The following is a 15,803-nucleotide window of genomic DNA, read 5'->3' as shown; positions in this document are numbered from 1 at the left end:
GCAGGCAATGACTAGTGGGTACCGCAAGACTCGGTGCTGGGACCGCAGCTATTTACAATATATATTAATGATTTAGATGAAGGGATTAAAGGTAACATCAGTAAATTAGCAGATGACACAAAGCTGGGTGGCAGTGTGAACTGTGAGGAGGATGCTATGAGGATGCAGGGTGACTTGGACAGGTTGGGTGAGTGGGCAGATGCATGGCAGATGCAGTTTAATGTGGATAAATGTGAGGCTATCCACTTTGGTGGCAAAAACAGGAAGGCAGATTATTATCTAAATGGTGTCAAGTTGTGAAAAGGAGAAGTACAATGGGATCTGGGGGTCCTTGTTCATCAGTCACTGAAAGAAAGCATGCAGGTACAGCAGGCAGTGAAGAAAGCGAATGGCATGTTGGCCTTCATAACAAGAGTTGAGTATAGAGCAAATAGGTCCTTCTGCAGTTGTAGAGGGCCCTAGTGAGACCACACCCGGAATATTGTGTGCAGTTTTGGTCTCCAAATTTGAGGAAGGACATTCTTACTATTGAGGGAGTGCAGCATAGGTTCACAAGGTTAATTCCCGGGATGGCGGGACTGTCATATGTTGATAGAATGGAGCGTATGGGCTTGTATACTCTGGAGTTTAGAAGGATGAGAGGAATCTTATTGGAACATATAAGATTATTAAGGGTTTGGACACGCTAGAGGCAGGAAACATGTTCCTGATGTTGGGGGAGTCCAGAACCAGGGGCCACAGTTTAAGAATAGGGAGTAAGCTTATTTAGAACGGAGATGAGGAAATACCTTTTAACACAGAGAGTTGTGAGTCCGTGAAATTCTCTGCCTCAGAGGGCAGTGGAGACTGGTTCTCTGGATGCTTTCAAGAGAGAGAGTTAGATAGAGCTCTTAAAGATAGCGGAGTCAAGGGGTTTGGGGAGTAGCAGGAACAGGATACTGATTGTGGATGATCAGCCATGATCAAATTGAATGGTGGACTTGCTCGAAGGGCCGAATGGCCTCCTGCACCTATTGTCGATTGTCTATTTTACTCTAAGCCCCAGTCCACTATTACAATAAAAGAGTGCACACGCACAAATATGTAATCTCCTATCCACTAACACATAACAGCCCACATTCGCAAATCTACTAGTACACAATGTTAGTACACAATGTTAAATGTACACTAGCAGTGTATTGTGTATTTGCACACTATACACTGACCCACTAACACAATATGCTAGTTCATTATAAACTGGAGTAGTGTACACAGACTTGGTGCACACAAACTCCTTCCTCTGTAAATCTGAGATTTACCAGTTCTAACTAACTGGAGGCCAGGCTGGTGTTAACATAGAACTGTACAATCCAGGAACACAGCCCTTTGGCTGACAATATTTGTTCAAACCATGATACCAGTTTAATCCAAACTAATTTGCCTGCATATAGTCTGTATCTCCCCACCCTCTGCACCTTCATGTGTTTGGCTAAATGCCTCATAAATGGTGCAATTGTATAACATTCCACCACCTTCCCTAATTGTGCATTCCAGGCACCTACCATGCTCTGTGCAATAAAAAAAATCACAAATCCCTTTTCATCCAAATCATTCATTAAATTCATAAACAACTAAGGTCTCAGCCCTGATTGTTGTGGAATCCCAATGGTCACCGACCTCTAGTAGGAACAACACCTCTCAGCCACTAGCCTCTGTCTTCCAGGGCCAAGACAATTTTATCTAATTCAGTCAATAAAGTCTCCATGAATCCCGTGTGCCTTGGGATTCTCCTTAATCCTTCTCGCCATGGATGCTCCATGGTCTTTTAACCCTCCTGATTCCCCTTTTAAGTACTTTCCCGCCTCCTTTGTATTCTTCAAGGGCCGTCTCCAATCTCAGCTTCCTAAACAGATTTACTTCCTTTTTCTTTTGACTAAATCTGCAACATCTTTTTTCATCCAAGGTTCCCAAACTACATCAACCTTTCTTTTTCTCCCTCTTAGGAACATGTTGGTCTTGAATTTTGACTAGCTGTCCTTTAAATGACTCTCACAGTCAGATGTCGATTTATCCAATAACACCTGTTATCAGTGGAACGGATGAAATGTGTCAGAAGAAACTGCAGAACTGAAGATAGACACAAAAAGCAGCATTTTGTGTGCATCTTCTATTTAAACCAACACCTGCTCTCAATCTACTCTTCCTAGCTCCTGCTTAATACTGTTGTGATTAGCCTTCTCTCAATCATTCACTAGAGTTGGTAGAGACATTGAACATTCGGGTGTTTCACAAAACTGACTGCCATATTCATCTGTAACGTCTTTGATAGTCTTGTGGTCATGATATTGAACAAAACTAACATCACACCATTCCAAGTGAAACTGATTTGCCATCATTATACAAGGTTATTGGGTTGCCCTTAACTAGTTCTCACAATTTTCTTTTTCAGGTGCTATGCTAATGGCAATTCGCCTGCAGGGAATGACACTGGAGGAGACTGTGAATCTGACCCAAGAGATGAAAATATCTGGGGTTGTCCTGGAATGGCCAAAGGAGTGGTCTAGTACCATGGTTGATAAACATTCCACAGGAGGAGTTGGTGACAAGGTCAGCCTTATTCTGGCACCAGCCCTGGCTGCCTGTGGTTGCAAGGTACGGACACAGAAGTGGTTGACAACAGGAGTAACTGAGCCTGGGGGTAACTGAAATATGGATGTGGGTTTTGGCAGCAGATGAAATGAGACGAGGAAGGGGTGTAACTGAACAGAAATGGAATATAGAGAAAGTTGGCAGCTCAGTGACAAGCTTGCAAAGTGTCTGATACTGTCAAACAGTGACTAATGAGAGGGATAGAGTACTATCTCAGCTAGGCAACATGAAATGTATTGAACACGTGAAATAAATCCACCAAAGGCTGCTGAGAGGTTGGTAAGGATGAGGAGTGGCTGTGAGCTATATGCAATGTCAGTTGTACATTTTATTTACCTATTCTGTGGTGAACCAGGGAGATTGGTTGGAAAAGTGTAAATATGGAAGTAAATCAGCTGGATCCTGATTTGGGAGGTAACAAAATATAACTTTGCAGAGAAAGGGGTGGATGAAGATGCCTCATAGTTTATTAGAGCAAATGAGTCAAGGTAACAGATTTGGAGAGAAGAAATATTGGCAGATTTCAAAAGAAGTGGTAGGAAGCCTCAACAGGTGAGAGGGAACTGTCGACAATGATGCAAAGAGAAGAAAATTGATCTGTTTTCTGTTCACATAGATTTGGAACAAGTAAGTCCCAATACTAATCCTTTTGACACTTACTGGTCAGACCCCTCAACCTGAATACGACTCACATATTCCTACTCTGTATTTTGTTTATCAACCAATCCTCAACCCATGCCAGTATGTTATTTCCAGTGCCATACACTCTAATTTTAAATATTACTCTTTAGTCTGGTAGGCTAGGCTCTCTGAAAATCTAGTTACATCAAAGCCAATGATTCATCATTATCTTTTCTGCTGGTTGAAGGTCCAGAAATGGTAACGGATTTTCCTTTCATTGATTCAAGTTGAATCTACCCCATGCTATATTATTTTCCAAGGATTCTGCAAACCACTTCCTGAATAACAGATTCCATCATTTTCCCACCTACTAATGTCAGGCAAAACTGTCCATAGTTCCCAATTTTTTATTTCCCTCCATTTTTATAGTAGGCTCCAATCTGCGGGAGCCGTTCTACAAGATGGAATTATGAAAGATCTGAATCAGAGCATCTGCCATCTCAATAGGTGCTTCCTTCAAAACCCAGTATGCAGATCATCAGATCCTGAGACTCAATATCTTCAGTATCACTAATTTCCCCTGTATTAATTTGTATGCTCATTTCTTAGACCTTAAATCAAAAATTACCCATCTGTAAAATTTGTTGAGTTTTCTGATTCAAGACAGTGCTAATTATGACAAAGTGACGCACTGTGGCATCTCAACGTTGTGAAAATTGCTTTTGAACTGCAAGGTCTAAATGTGCAATGAATGTTGCTGCTCTGCAGGTTCCAATGATCAGTGGCAGGGGACTGGGACACACTGGAGGTACACTGGACAAACTAGAATCTATCCCAGGATTCAACATTAACAAGAGCCCAGAGGAGGTAAGGAATGTTTGTCAAGGTTTAGTTTTTGCTGTGAATTACCAACGAGCCACATAATTGCATGTTGGAGTCATTTGACATCAGTAATGGGAAATATATTCATGGGATTAATCTGGTAAGTAATACTCTTGCGAGAACCATTTCAGGAGCAAACAATACAACATCTGACTTATGAATTTGATGCTTATGATTATCACAGAAATCACAAGTATAGTTAGTGTGAAGCATAGAAACATAAAAACATAGAAAATAGGTGCAGGAGGAGGCCATTCGGCCCTTCGATTACCAACATTCATTGTGATCATGGCTGATCGTCCCCTATCAATAACCCGTGCCTGCCTTCTCCCCATATCCCTTGACTCCACTAGCCCCTAGAGCTCTATCCAATTCTCTCTTAAATCCATCCAGTGATTTGGCCTCCACTGCCCTCTGTGGTAGGGAATTCCATAAATTCACAACTCTCTGGGTGAAAAAGTTTTTTCTCACCTCAGTCTTAAATGACCTCCCCTTTATTCTAAGACTGTGGCCCCTGGTTCTGGACTCGCCCAACATTGGGAACATTTTTCCTGCATCTAGCTTGTCCAGTCCTTTTATAATTTTATATGTTTCTATAAAATATCCCCTCATCCTTTTAAACTCCAGTGAATACAAGCCTAGTCTTTTCAATCTTTCCTCATATGACAGTCCCGCCATCCCAGGGATCAATCTCGTGATCCTACGATGCACTGCCTCAATCACAAGGATGTCCTTCCTCATATTAGGAGACCAAAACTGTACACAATACTTCAGATGTGGTCTCACCAGAGCCCTATACAACTGCAGAAGAACCTCTTTACTCCTATACTGAAATCCTCTTGTTATGAAGGCCACCATTCCATTAGCTTTCTTCACTGCCTGCTGTACCTGTAAGCCAACTTTCAGTGACCGGTGTACAAAGACGCCCAGGTCTCGCTGCACCTCCCCCTTACCTAACCTAACCCCATTGAGATAATAATCTGCCCCCTTGTTTTTGACAATTGATGGATTTTGCTCTTTAGGTGAAACAGATCTTGGCTACAGTTGGATGTTGCATTATTGGGCAAACAGCAGATTTGGTCCCGGCCGATAAGAAGTTGTACAGTATCAGGGATGTAACATCGACGGTGGATAGTTTGCCCTTAATAGCAGGTTAGTAGCACTGCGAGAACTGTTTCCTGAAACTGACAGCAAGTTGGTGAATGACCGACAGTGGGTTATTGGAACTTTGACAACATGTTGCATCACTAAAAGTGGGTTAATGGATTACCAACATTCATGACAGCTTAATTGAACATCCAGCCTTCTGAGTGGAAGTGGTTTGTGAATCACAGACAGCAGGTTAATGGATCACTGGTAGCCTGTGAACCATCAACAGTGAATTAGTAGAACTCTGGCAGTGGGTTACTGGATCAATGCAACAGTCAAATGGATCAATGATAATATTTCAGTAGATCATTGACTAGAGTAATGGATCTCAAGCGGGTGACCACTGGATTACTGACAGCAGATTGATCAATCGTTGACAGTAGGATAGTGTAGCTCTTACAGCAGGTTAGTGGACAGTGAATTAGTGGAACTCGGGCAGCTGGTTAGTGGAGCACTGACAGAAGTTGATAATCACTGGTTGTAATTGACAGAATCCAGCCAACTGGTTCATGAAATAATCTGCCAATAATCTGGCGTAAGAACTAAAAGATATGGTGTGATGTTTTTGGCCCATAACTGAAGGAACCAGGAGGCTGCAGCCACTCATGCAAGCTTCCCAAAGTAAAAGTCCTGGACACTCACTTAACTGCACCTGCCCATCCGAGTGGACCCTGGGGAACATCATTGCCTGATTTAAGAACAGAATTATTTTGCTGGAATCTCATGCAACTTATTTATAGGAACAAGAGTTGCCATTTAATTTGACTTTCCCAACATGTTTTATAGCCACCATTTTGTTTCATTTGACAAGGGCCTATCCCACTTGGGCGACCTAATCCGTGAGTTCTGGCAAGTTTACCCTCGACTCATACTCGCAGCATGGTCGACACGAGGTCGCAGGAGGTCTTCGTAAAGAGGCTGTCCCACTTGGGCAACCTATTTGGCGAGTTTAGAAGAGTTTGAAAAAATGACATGTTAAAGACCTCCTTCGACTATGTAGAAGACCTCCTTCGACCTCCTTCGACTATGTTGAAGACCAGCTTCGACTAGCTATGACTAGCTACGACTTACTTCAGGAAAATTGGACACCGAATAGTGGAGAGTGAAGACGACCTCCTTCGATCTCCTTCGACCTCCTTTCGACCTCCCTTCGACTATGATGATGACTATGACTACCTTCGACTGCCTTCGACTACCCTCGATTACCTACAACTAACATGCCAACCTACTATGACCTACTTCGACCTACTACGACTAAACCTACGAGTAAAAAAAATATCGATTTTTTTCCATGGTGACCTTTTTCTAGTCGCGGGCATTTTTTAACATATTGAAAAAAACGGCGCGACCTAGCTGAGGCCTCGAGTATGCGGAGACCATTCCCGAGCATGAAGGAGAGTTACGAAGACCTCCCACGACCTCGTGTCGACCATGCTGCGAGTATGAGTTGAGGGCAAACTCGCGGATTAAGTCGCCCAAGTGGAACAGGCCCTTAACTCCCCTTCATGCTCGAGAGTGGTCTCCTCATATGCGAGGCCTCAGCTAGGTCGTGGCGGTTTTTTCAATATGTTAAAAAATGCCCGCGAGTAAAAAAAAGGTCAGGGTAGTCGTAGATAGTCTTCCTCATAGTCGAAGGGAGGTCGAAGGAGATCGAAGGAGGTCGTCTTCACACTCCACTATTCGGTGTCCAATTTTCCCGAAGTTAGTCGTAGCTAGTCGTAACTAGTCGAAGCTAGTCTTCAACATAGTCGAAGGAGGTCTTCTACATAGTCGAAGGAGGTCTTCAACATGTCATTTTTACAAACTCTTCTAAACTCGCCAATTAGGTCGCCCAAGTGGGACAGCCCCTTAAAGTTTTTCAAATATTTTATGAAGTAAAAATCTACATAAACTTTTTCATTCATATAAGAGAGGCAGAGCAAGACGGCAGCTCAATATCTCCTCACCATTCCTCAATTAAAGGATTCTGTTAATATGCATTGTCTGATTTTCAGGTTCCATAATATCGAAGAAAGGAGCGGAGTCCCTGGCTGCCCTCATTCTGGATGTGAAATTTGGAGAAGGAGCTTTGTACAAGGACATCAATGATGCCAGAGAGCTGGCACAATATTTGGTCAGTAGGCAGGAAATGGACAGCAGTCCAATCAGAAGTAATAGGAAGGAACTGAAGTTGATGCTGTGAGATGATTCAATCCATGTTTATTTTGATGTTTAGTGATTGTGATACCGTTGACTGAATGAAAGTAGTGGTATATGGTGAGATTATTTATTGTGTGGTTCTGCATTGAATTATAGGCATGACCACCAGTGGCAGACATCACAATAATGTCCTCTCCTTGTCATAACCTAAACCATCTTCACCACACTGCAGAAAGGAAGTGAGAGGAACCAAGAGTCATTCCTTTGCCACACAGTTGAAAGATTCTTTGTGTTACCAACGGGCTTTCCACTTTAGAAGAGGTGGAAATGTAGAAGATAAGGAGTGGAAAAGTAAATTCAAGGCTAGATTAAGCAGAACCTGGAGAATTGTAGGAACTGAATACTAAGTTTTAAGCTTCATATTTGTAAGACTCATAGGTTGCCTGTATTTTTGATACAGGATCCTAGTGATGGAGATTTTGCAATTTCAGTCAAGAGCCACAGAGATAAATTTATTCTTGTCATGTAGCAGGGAACTCCAAGGTTTCCTGTCTTTTTCTTCCCCGTAAATAGAATTTCTCCACCTGACCCCATAATTTCCCAATATAGTAATAGAGTGATAGAGAGGTAAAGAAGGCATATGGAATGCTTGCTTGCCTTTATCAGTCGGGGCATTGAATATAAGAATCAGTAAATTGTATTGCAGTTTTATAAAATTTTGGTTTGGAATATTGTGTGCGGTTTTTGTTGCCCTTTAAAGAGAATGGAGAAGAGGTTTACCAGGATGTTGCCTGGACTAAAGAGCATTAACATGAAGGAGAGGTTGGACAAACTTGGATTGTTTTCTCTGGAGCATCAAAGGATTAGGCTCGGGTTGATAGGTATATAAAATGATGAGAGGCATAGATAGGGTAAACAGTAAGAACATTCTTCTTAGGGTAATTATGTCAAATACTAGAAGGCATTGCTTTAAAGCCAGAGGGGGAGAGTTTAAAGGAGATGTATGGGACAAGTTTTTGCCCAGAGCTGTGCTGCCCGCAGTGGTGGTGGAAACATATGCAACAGTTTTAAGAGACTTTTAGATAGGCACATGGTTGTGCAAGGAATGGAGAAATATGACTTGCATGCAGGCAGACGAGAATAGTTCATTTTGGCATCTAGTTCAGTACAGACAATGTTGGCCAGAGGGTCGTTCCTGTGCTGTATTTTTTTAATGTTCCATATTAGTTCCTTTGTTGGGAGAGCACCAATAACAGGTCCATTTTTTTTTGTAACCTTCAGGTTGATGTTGGTAATCGCTTAGGCATTCGGACAGCTGCTGCTCTTTCCAAGATGGACAATCCTATCGGCAGAAATATTGGGAATTCACTGGAAGTCATCGAATCCATTGAATGCCTGAAAGGCAAGGGACCCAAGGACTTAGAGGGACTGGTCACCTGTTTAGGTTAGTGCCTGGCCCAGAATTGGGCCAAGTGCTTAAGTAATGGGCAGCTTGGGTAACCAAGCACACAAACAAGCTTGGAGGTGCTATTTGGACAAACAGTCTTCTTCTGTGCAGATCCAGTTTATTTTCAAAGTCATTAGTGGATTAATATTAGTTATTTTTTGTTAATTGTTGACACGTGCAGCATCCTGTAGGTAAAAGCTCTAACAATCTTTGTCATGTTTTGTCGATTCTTTAATTGGTTGCTCAAATTGACATGTATCTACTCCAAAAATCCTGCCCACATTTAATGGAAACCTGAGCCCAGTTTGGGAATGTGCTTGCATTAATGTCATGTGTTATAGCAGGAGAAGGACCAGCAAGTGAAACTTTTATTTAGTAGCTTAAAAACAAGTGGGAACCACATTTGAAAGCTCCAGATTGATCAGATTTGGTGGTGACAGTGTGGATTTGGTCTAAAAGCACTGGCCAAGGTTTGGAAGATTGGACAGCAGTTAATGGGGCTGCCTAGCGTAAAACCAAGTCAAAGGAATGAGACGTGTACCTGGCTATGATGTGCGCACTGGTCCATGCCTTATTAATATAGTTGTAGCAGGCCTTAATTTTGCTGAGTTCCAGAGGAGCTAATTTGCTGAAGATTCCCACTTTTTTGGGAGGTGCTACTTTTTATGGGACGGTGGACATTTTAAGTATTCCCATGACTCAGAGCATTTGTGAGTGCTAAAGAACTGCACGGCTCAGGCAAGGCTTTGTGTGATGGACCTTAACACCGCACCACCCACAGTTGGGGTACTGAACTAATAAACCAGAGGCCTTATTGGTCTGAAGATATTATTTAAAATCCCAACATGCCAATTATGGAATTTAACATTCAGTTAATACATATAAAATTGAAATGTTCGACCATTGGTGGTAAACATAATTTTAGCTTGTTTTTATTTTTGGAGATGCAGTATTGAAATAGGCCCATTGTTGCACTGAGTCCACACCGACCACTGATCATCTGTTCACACGAGTTCTATGTTATCCCATTTTCACATGCACTCCCTACACTCAAAGGGCAATTTACGGAGGCCAATTAACCTACAAACCTGCATGCAGTTGGGCTGTCGGAGGAAACCGGATCACCCGGAGGAAACCGACACGGTCAAAGGGAACCTATGCAAACTCTGCACGGACAGCAATGAGGTCAGGATTGAACCTGGATCTTGGGTCCCTGGCAATGTAAAGCTGCAGCTTTATCAGCAGCACCAATGTGAAAACTTCTGTCTCTTGTACCAGAAGAATTTCTGCTGTCAATAGACAATAGGTGCAGGAGTAGGCCATTTGGCCCTTCGAGCCAGCACCGCCATTCAATGTGATCATGGCTGATCATCCCCAATCAGTATGCCTGTCCTTGCATGTTACTCCAGGATCATGCAATGTGGTTGACTTCGAAATGTCTCAACATGTTAGATCAGAAAGTGGAGACTTTGCCAACATGACACACCAACCAGATTTTAAAAAAAGTGCCTACAGCCGCACAGGCAGGTTCAAATGTGCACATGCATCTGAGATTGCTTAATGCTGACAGTTCCTTCTGTGTACAATAGGAGGCCACCTACTCCATATGTGTGGCAAGGCTGGAAGCTTTAAGGCCGGGGAGAGCAACATCAAGGATACATTGCAGAATGGCTGTGCTTTGGCCAAGTTCCAGGACATGCTGGTGGCACAGGGAGTGACTGCTAACTTAGCCAAGGCTTTGTGTGCGGGGAAGGACGTACTGAAACGTGCAGTTAAACAGGAAGAACTGAAAGCTGAAGCAGGAGGTATAATGTTTCATTGTATTAGAACATTATAGGTAAACCTAATCATTCAACATGATTAGCAAAGGAAGAGCTGTAAGATGTGAGGGTCTTCCCGCTCTGTCCCTCCTTACATGAAGTAAGGCATGGGTGGGCGTGGGGGGAAGGGGGGGGGGGGGAGTGTTTGCCTTCTGCTGCCAGGAAATGGTGATCAGAGGAAGTTCTGTTCTTTTATTCATCAACTGTTATTCCTGCATCACACCCCCAGCAGTCATTACCTGGAAACTGGCTAAAGGAGAAAATCATGGGATGGCTGGGTTTATCATCATTAATATTCCTTCCATGACACAATAGTTAACAGATTCTCACGGACATTTATTGAGTTTTGATCAGTTGTGACACAGTGAGAAAGACATAGAAACTTCAAGTTAAAAAAAAATCTTGAATCCCATGATAAAATTCAACAGAAACATTTTCAATTCAATTCATCTAACAATTAGAAATCCAGAAACAATTACATCTAGAAATCCTGTTTGTCAGAGGCTTTAAACATGCAGTTCACAGAAACGTATTCAGCCCTTCGTGTCCATGCCAGCTCCAAGAGGAGCAATGCCATCTGTTGCATGTACCTCTCCTTGTTTTCCCATACCCCTGCAACACCTTCTATCATGTGCCCATCAAGCCCCCTTTGATCCTTTTGTCAGTTAATTATACACCTGTAATTTATGGATGCTTCCGGCATATTTTTGGGATGTTGGAGGTAACAGGAGCCCCTTAAAGGAAGATTTGTCTGATTAAAATAATCAATCATAATCCGGTAGACAAAAATGCTGGAGAAACTCAGCGGGTGGGGCAGCATCTATGGAGCAAAGGAAATAGGCAACGTTTCGGGTCGAAACCCTTCTTCAAATCCGAAACGTTGCCTATTTCCTTCGCTCCATAGATGCTGCCTCACCCGCTGAGTTTCTCCAGCATTTTTGTCTACCTTCGATTTTCCAGCATCTGCAGTTCCTTCTTAATCATAATCCGGTGGTGTGTTTCACTGCTCTAATTCCCCACTCAGCCCATTCTTGGCATCCTCCAATCCACAGAATGCAATTGACTCTAATTTTGCTCACTCTTCCAGGGGTTGTGCAGGCAATTCATTCTTTGCCATTAGCCAAGGTATTGCATGAACTGGGAGCAGGCCGCACCCAACCCGATCAAGCAGTCAACTGGACTGTTGGAATAGAACTCCTGAAAATTGTGGGCGACCAGGTTAACAAAGGTAAATGCGCTTTGCACGAAGCTCCACCAAGGAAATTACCAGCTCAGAGAGAGGGAAATGTAAGAAGCACTTGGTGGGAAATTAAAGGGAATGGATAATGAGAAAAATGGTGGTATTAAAGATGATTTATTCAAGAGTGAATGTATATTGAAAGGAAGAATGGGACTAGACTAGGTGGGATGTGAAAGGTTCATGGAGAGTAAAGAGGGAGAATGGAATTGGATTAATTGTGTTATAAAAAACTCCAGTTATGAGGATTGTAGGACATATAAATTAGTGCATTGAGTACTATTGCCCATATTAGGCAATAGGATTAAGCATTGATGGGATGCTAAAGTATGTTTGACTGTTTCGGGTTTCGGTCCAATATTTACAATAATGGGAAATTGAAATGTATTGAATTAAAGAGGGTTGTTGTATTAGGCCAGATGACATATCAAATATTAGGCTAGATGACAAGACAAATCATGTGTGGGTAGGATTGTAGGATTCGGTATATTTCATATCAGCAGTGAGTATAAATGTAGGATAAGGGTTGATGTGATATTAAAGTGCAGTTATTGATACAAAGTTGAAGATTTAGGCTGTATGGATATTCACTTTTTCTGACGGGGGAGAGAACACAATGATTAATTTAACTATTTCATATTATAGGCGATCCTTGGCTTCGGATTCATTTTGAAGATCCCTCCCTCAATGAAAGCCAGAAAGTTCTTCTCCAACACTCGCTCGTCATTGGGGAAAAGGTGGAATATGGTCCCTTGGTTACTGAAATTATCCAGGTCCAATCACAGGGAGAGAAAAGGCAAAACTGCCCAGTTTAGTAAGAGGTTCATAGGTAAGATACGCATTATCCAGATGCAAGTAACACAAAACTTTGGTGGGGAAATTTGTCTTGGGTTTGGGTGCAAAAAAAGCAATATCCAAATGATTTCACCTTATAAGGAAAACAATGGAATTAAGTATCAGCTACTTTTATAGTGGGCAATTAATCCCATTTTGCTTGTGCTAAATTACTATTGCCCTGTCCTTCTAAACGCTATTAAATTTCAACTGTGACAATTCTCCAAAAACCAGAGTGATGGTGTTTAAAATAATGGAGGCTATGAAAACTGGCATCAACTTGATTGGTCATCAACTCTTTCCATGCATACAGTACAAATTACTACATCTAATATCTCAAATTATTCACATATTGGTGGTGTGTAAATGGGTCCCTGGAGTTAAATAAATCGAGTTGCATGAGTAGAATGAATAAAGATGGCAGATTTCTCTCCATGAAGGTCAATGTTGGTTGCTCATCATTGTAGAAATAGCAGTTGAACATCATGCACACAGCAATATAGTGATCAACATCCAATGTTCGGGGATGTGCTGAAGGACTGATGTTTCAAGACAAATGACAAATTTGCAGTAATTCAGGAATAAGAAGTGCCCCATGCAATTCCAGATGAGGGTCATTCCAAGATTGACTATTTCAACATACACAAGGTCATAAAATGTCTTGCTGCATTGCTCCAAGCGACATGAATTTTCTCTGCATGAAGTGACTGTAGTGGCCATTTGGCTTGTTTTGCATGTCATTGATGATGGCATGTGTCTTTAAATTTTAGACTGCCCGTTATATTGTGGGTGGGATTTATGACGTATATTTTGGGCGTGTTTGGGGCTACGTTTTTTGCGCAGAAGCTTAGTTGTTAGTTTAGTTTGGAAACAGCATGGAGAAGGTTTACCCTTTGACCATGCGAAGTGTAATAGAGACACAATAGAGTTTTCTAATGTTTAAAGCGATATGCTGGAGTTCGATGAAGATTATAGTAATGAGTCAGAAGTTTGGATGTACCTTTTCTTTTTTCATCAACAATAAAGAATTTATTAATCAAAAGATTGTGTTTTGTAGACTTATCTGTGAAGAAGCTCTGAAGGTCTCTGACGGTGAGCGTGCATGCATATAAAAGACACTCCCCTTAACCATCCTGTCCATTTAGCTGCTAGAGGGAGTAATCTCTAGTGACCATTTGACCTCTGGATCCAGCCTTCAGCCAGACTCTTCTAAATGTAACCCTCGTGATACTCCTGACAAGCTCTTTACATTGCATCCCTCCTTGGCATGTTTAATATCCATAGAATTGAAGTATGCAACAGTTTATATGTAATTCATGTATGAATGTATTTTACTCAGGATTTACCAGAATGGTACATATTCTTAATCCATCGGTTGGTGCCACCGAGGTGGTTGCCTCGCCAACAGTCTGTCAGTCCCCTCTCTGTTTTTATTACTTTAAGTATGTTATTAGAAACATAGAAACATAGAAATTAGGTGCAGGTGTATGCCATTCGGCCCTTCGAGCCTGCACCACCATTCAATATGATCATGGCTGATCATTCAACTCAGTATCCTGTACCTGCCTTCTCTCCATACCCCCTGATCCCTTTAGCCACAAGGGCCACATCTAACTCCCTCTTAAATATAGCCAATGAACTGGCCTCAACTACTTTCTGTGGCAGAGAATTCCAGAAATTCACCACTCTCTGTGTGAAAAATGTTTTTCTCATCTCGGTCCTAAAAGATTTCTCCCTTATCCTTAAACTGTGACCCCTTGTTTTGGACTTCCCCAACATCGGGAACAATCTTCCTGCATCTAGCCTGTCCAACCCCTTAAGAATTTTGTACGTTTCTATAAGATCCCCCCTCAGTCTTCAAAATTCTAGCGAGTACTAGCCGAGTCTATCCAGTCTTTCTTCATATGAAAGTCCTGACATCCCAGGAATCAGTCTGGTGAACCTTCTCTGTACTCCCTCTATGGCAAGAATGTTTTTTCTCAGATTAGGAGACCAAAACTGTATGCAATACTCCAGGTGTGGTCTCACCAAGACCCTGTACAACTGCAGTAGAACCTCCCTGCTCCTATAGTCAAATCCTTTGGATATGAATGCTAACATACCATTCGCTTTCTTCACTGCCTGCTGCACCTGCATGCCTACTTTCAATGACTGGTGTACCATGACACCCTGGTCTCGTTGCATCTCCCCTTTTCCTAATCGGCCACCATTCAGATAATGGTCTACTTTCCTGTTTTTGCCACCAAAGTGGATAACCTCACATTTATCCACATTATACTGCATCTGCCATGCATTTGCCCACTCACCCAACCTATCCAAGTCACCTTGCAGCCTCCTAGCATCCTCCTCACAGCTAACGCTGCCTCCCAGCTTCGTGTCATCCGCAAACTTGAAGATGTTGCATTCAATTCCCTCATCCAGATCATTAATATATATTGTAAATAGCTGGGGTCCCAGCACTGAGCCTTGCGGTACCTCACTAGTCACTGCCTGCCATTGTGAAAAGGACCTGTTTACTCCTACTCTTTGCTTCCTGTTTGCCAGCCAGTTCTCTATCCACATCAATATTGAACCCCCAATACCGTGTGCTTTAAGTTTGCGTAATAATCTCTTATGTGGGACCTTGTCGAAAGCCTTCTGAAAGTCAGAAGTATGATTATGTGTTTCTTGGTTTGTTTTATGTGGGTTGCGGGGGGAATCGTAGGAAACTTTTTCCAGTCACTTACCTCGATGCAGATGCGATTTTTCTCTGTGTCATATCTCCGTCCGTCACCCCCCCCCCCCCAGCGTCCTATTGTTGCTTTTCACTTAGTAAGGCTGTATGGTAACTCAAATTTCACTGTTCCTTAATTGGTGCATGTGACAATAAAAGTGAATTTGAACGAGAACTTGTTGCCAATTCAGCTCTCTGGGAAATTGTACCGGTCACCTTTAGGTATGTGTGTAAACTAAACAAACATTTTGAAGAACACTGCGCCCTGCAATGGCCACCTTGAGATTCCAGATGCATGTCAATTTGACTCTCTTTTCCACACCCACACTAACC

At 42.2% G+C, this 15,803-nt stretch overlaps 1 protein-coding gene across 5 annotated transcripts in view; it reads left to right on the top strand.

Moving 5' to 3' along the window:
* Positions 1–13,148, top strand: part of LOC116985287 (thymidine phosphorylase) — a 28,664-nt gene extending 15,516 nt beyond the window's left edge. For all 5 annotated transcript variants that reach the window (XM_033039966.1, XM_033039967.1, XM_033039970.1 and 2 more), the window contains 8 exons: positions 2,429–2,631; positions 4,018–4,116; positions 5,154–5,283; positions 7,275–7,393; positions 8,701–8,863; positions 10,456–10,671; positions 11,774–11,914; positions 12,569–13,148. In XM_033039966.1, coding sequence (XP_032895857.1) covers positions 2,429–2,631; positions 4,018–4,116; positions 5,154–5,283; positions 7,275–7,393; positions 8,701–8,863; positions 10,456–10,671; positions 11,774–11,914; positions 12,569–12,738 — 1,241 coding nt within the window. In that variant the 3' untranslated portion in view covers positions 12,739–13,148. The remainder of the gene's footprint in view (positions 1–2,428; positions 2,632–4,017; positions 4,117–5,153; positions 5,284–7,274; positions 7,394–8,700; positions 8,864–10,455; positions 10,672–11,773; positions 11,915–12,568) is intronic.
* Positions 13,149–15,803: the final 2,655 nt, after the last annotated feature.

This window comes from Amblyraja radiata, chromosome 21 (genome assembly GCF_010909765.2).
Source record: "Amblyraja radiata isolate CabotCenter1 chromosome 21, sAmbRad1.1.pri, whole genome shotgun sequence".
In the NCBI taxonomy this organism is placed as follows: Eukaryota; Metazoa; Chordata; class Chondrichthyes; order Rajiformes; family Rajidae; genus Amblyraja; species Amblyraja radiata.
Note: the sequence above shows the minus strand (reverse complement) of the source record. Positions and strands in the feature narration are given on the sequence as shown.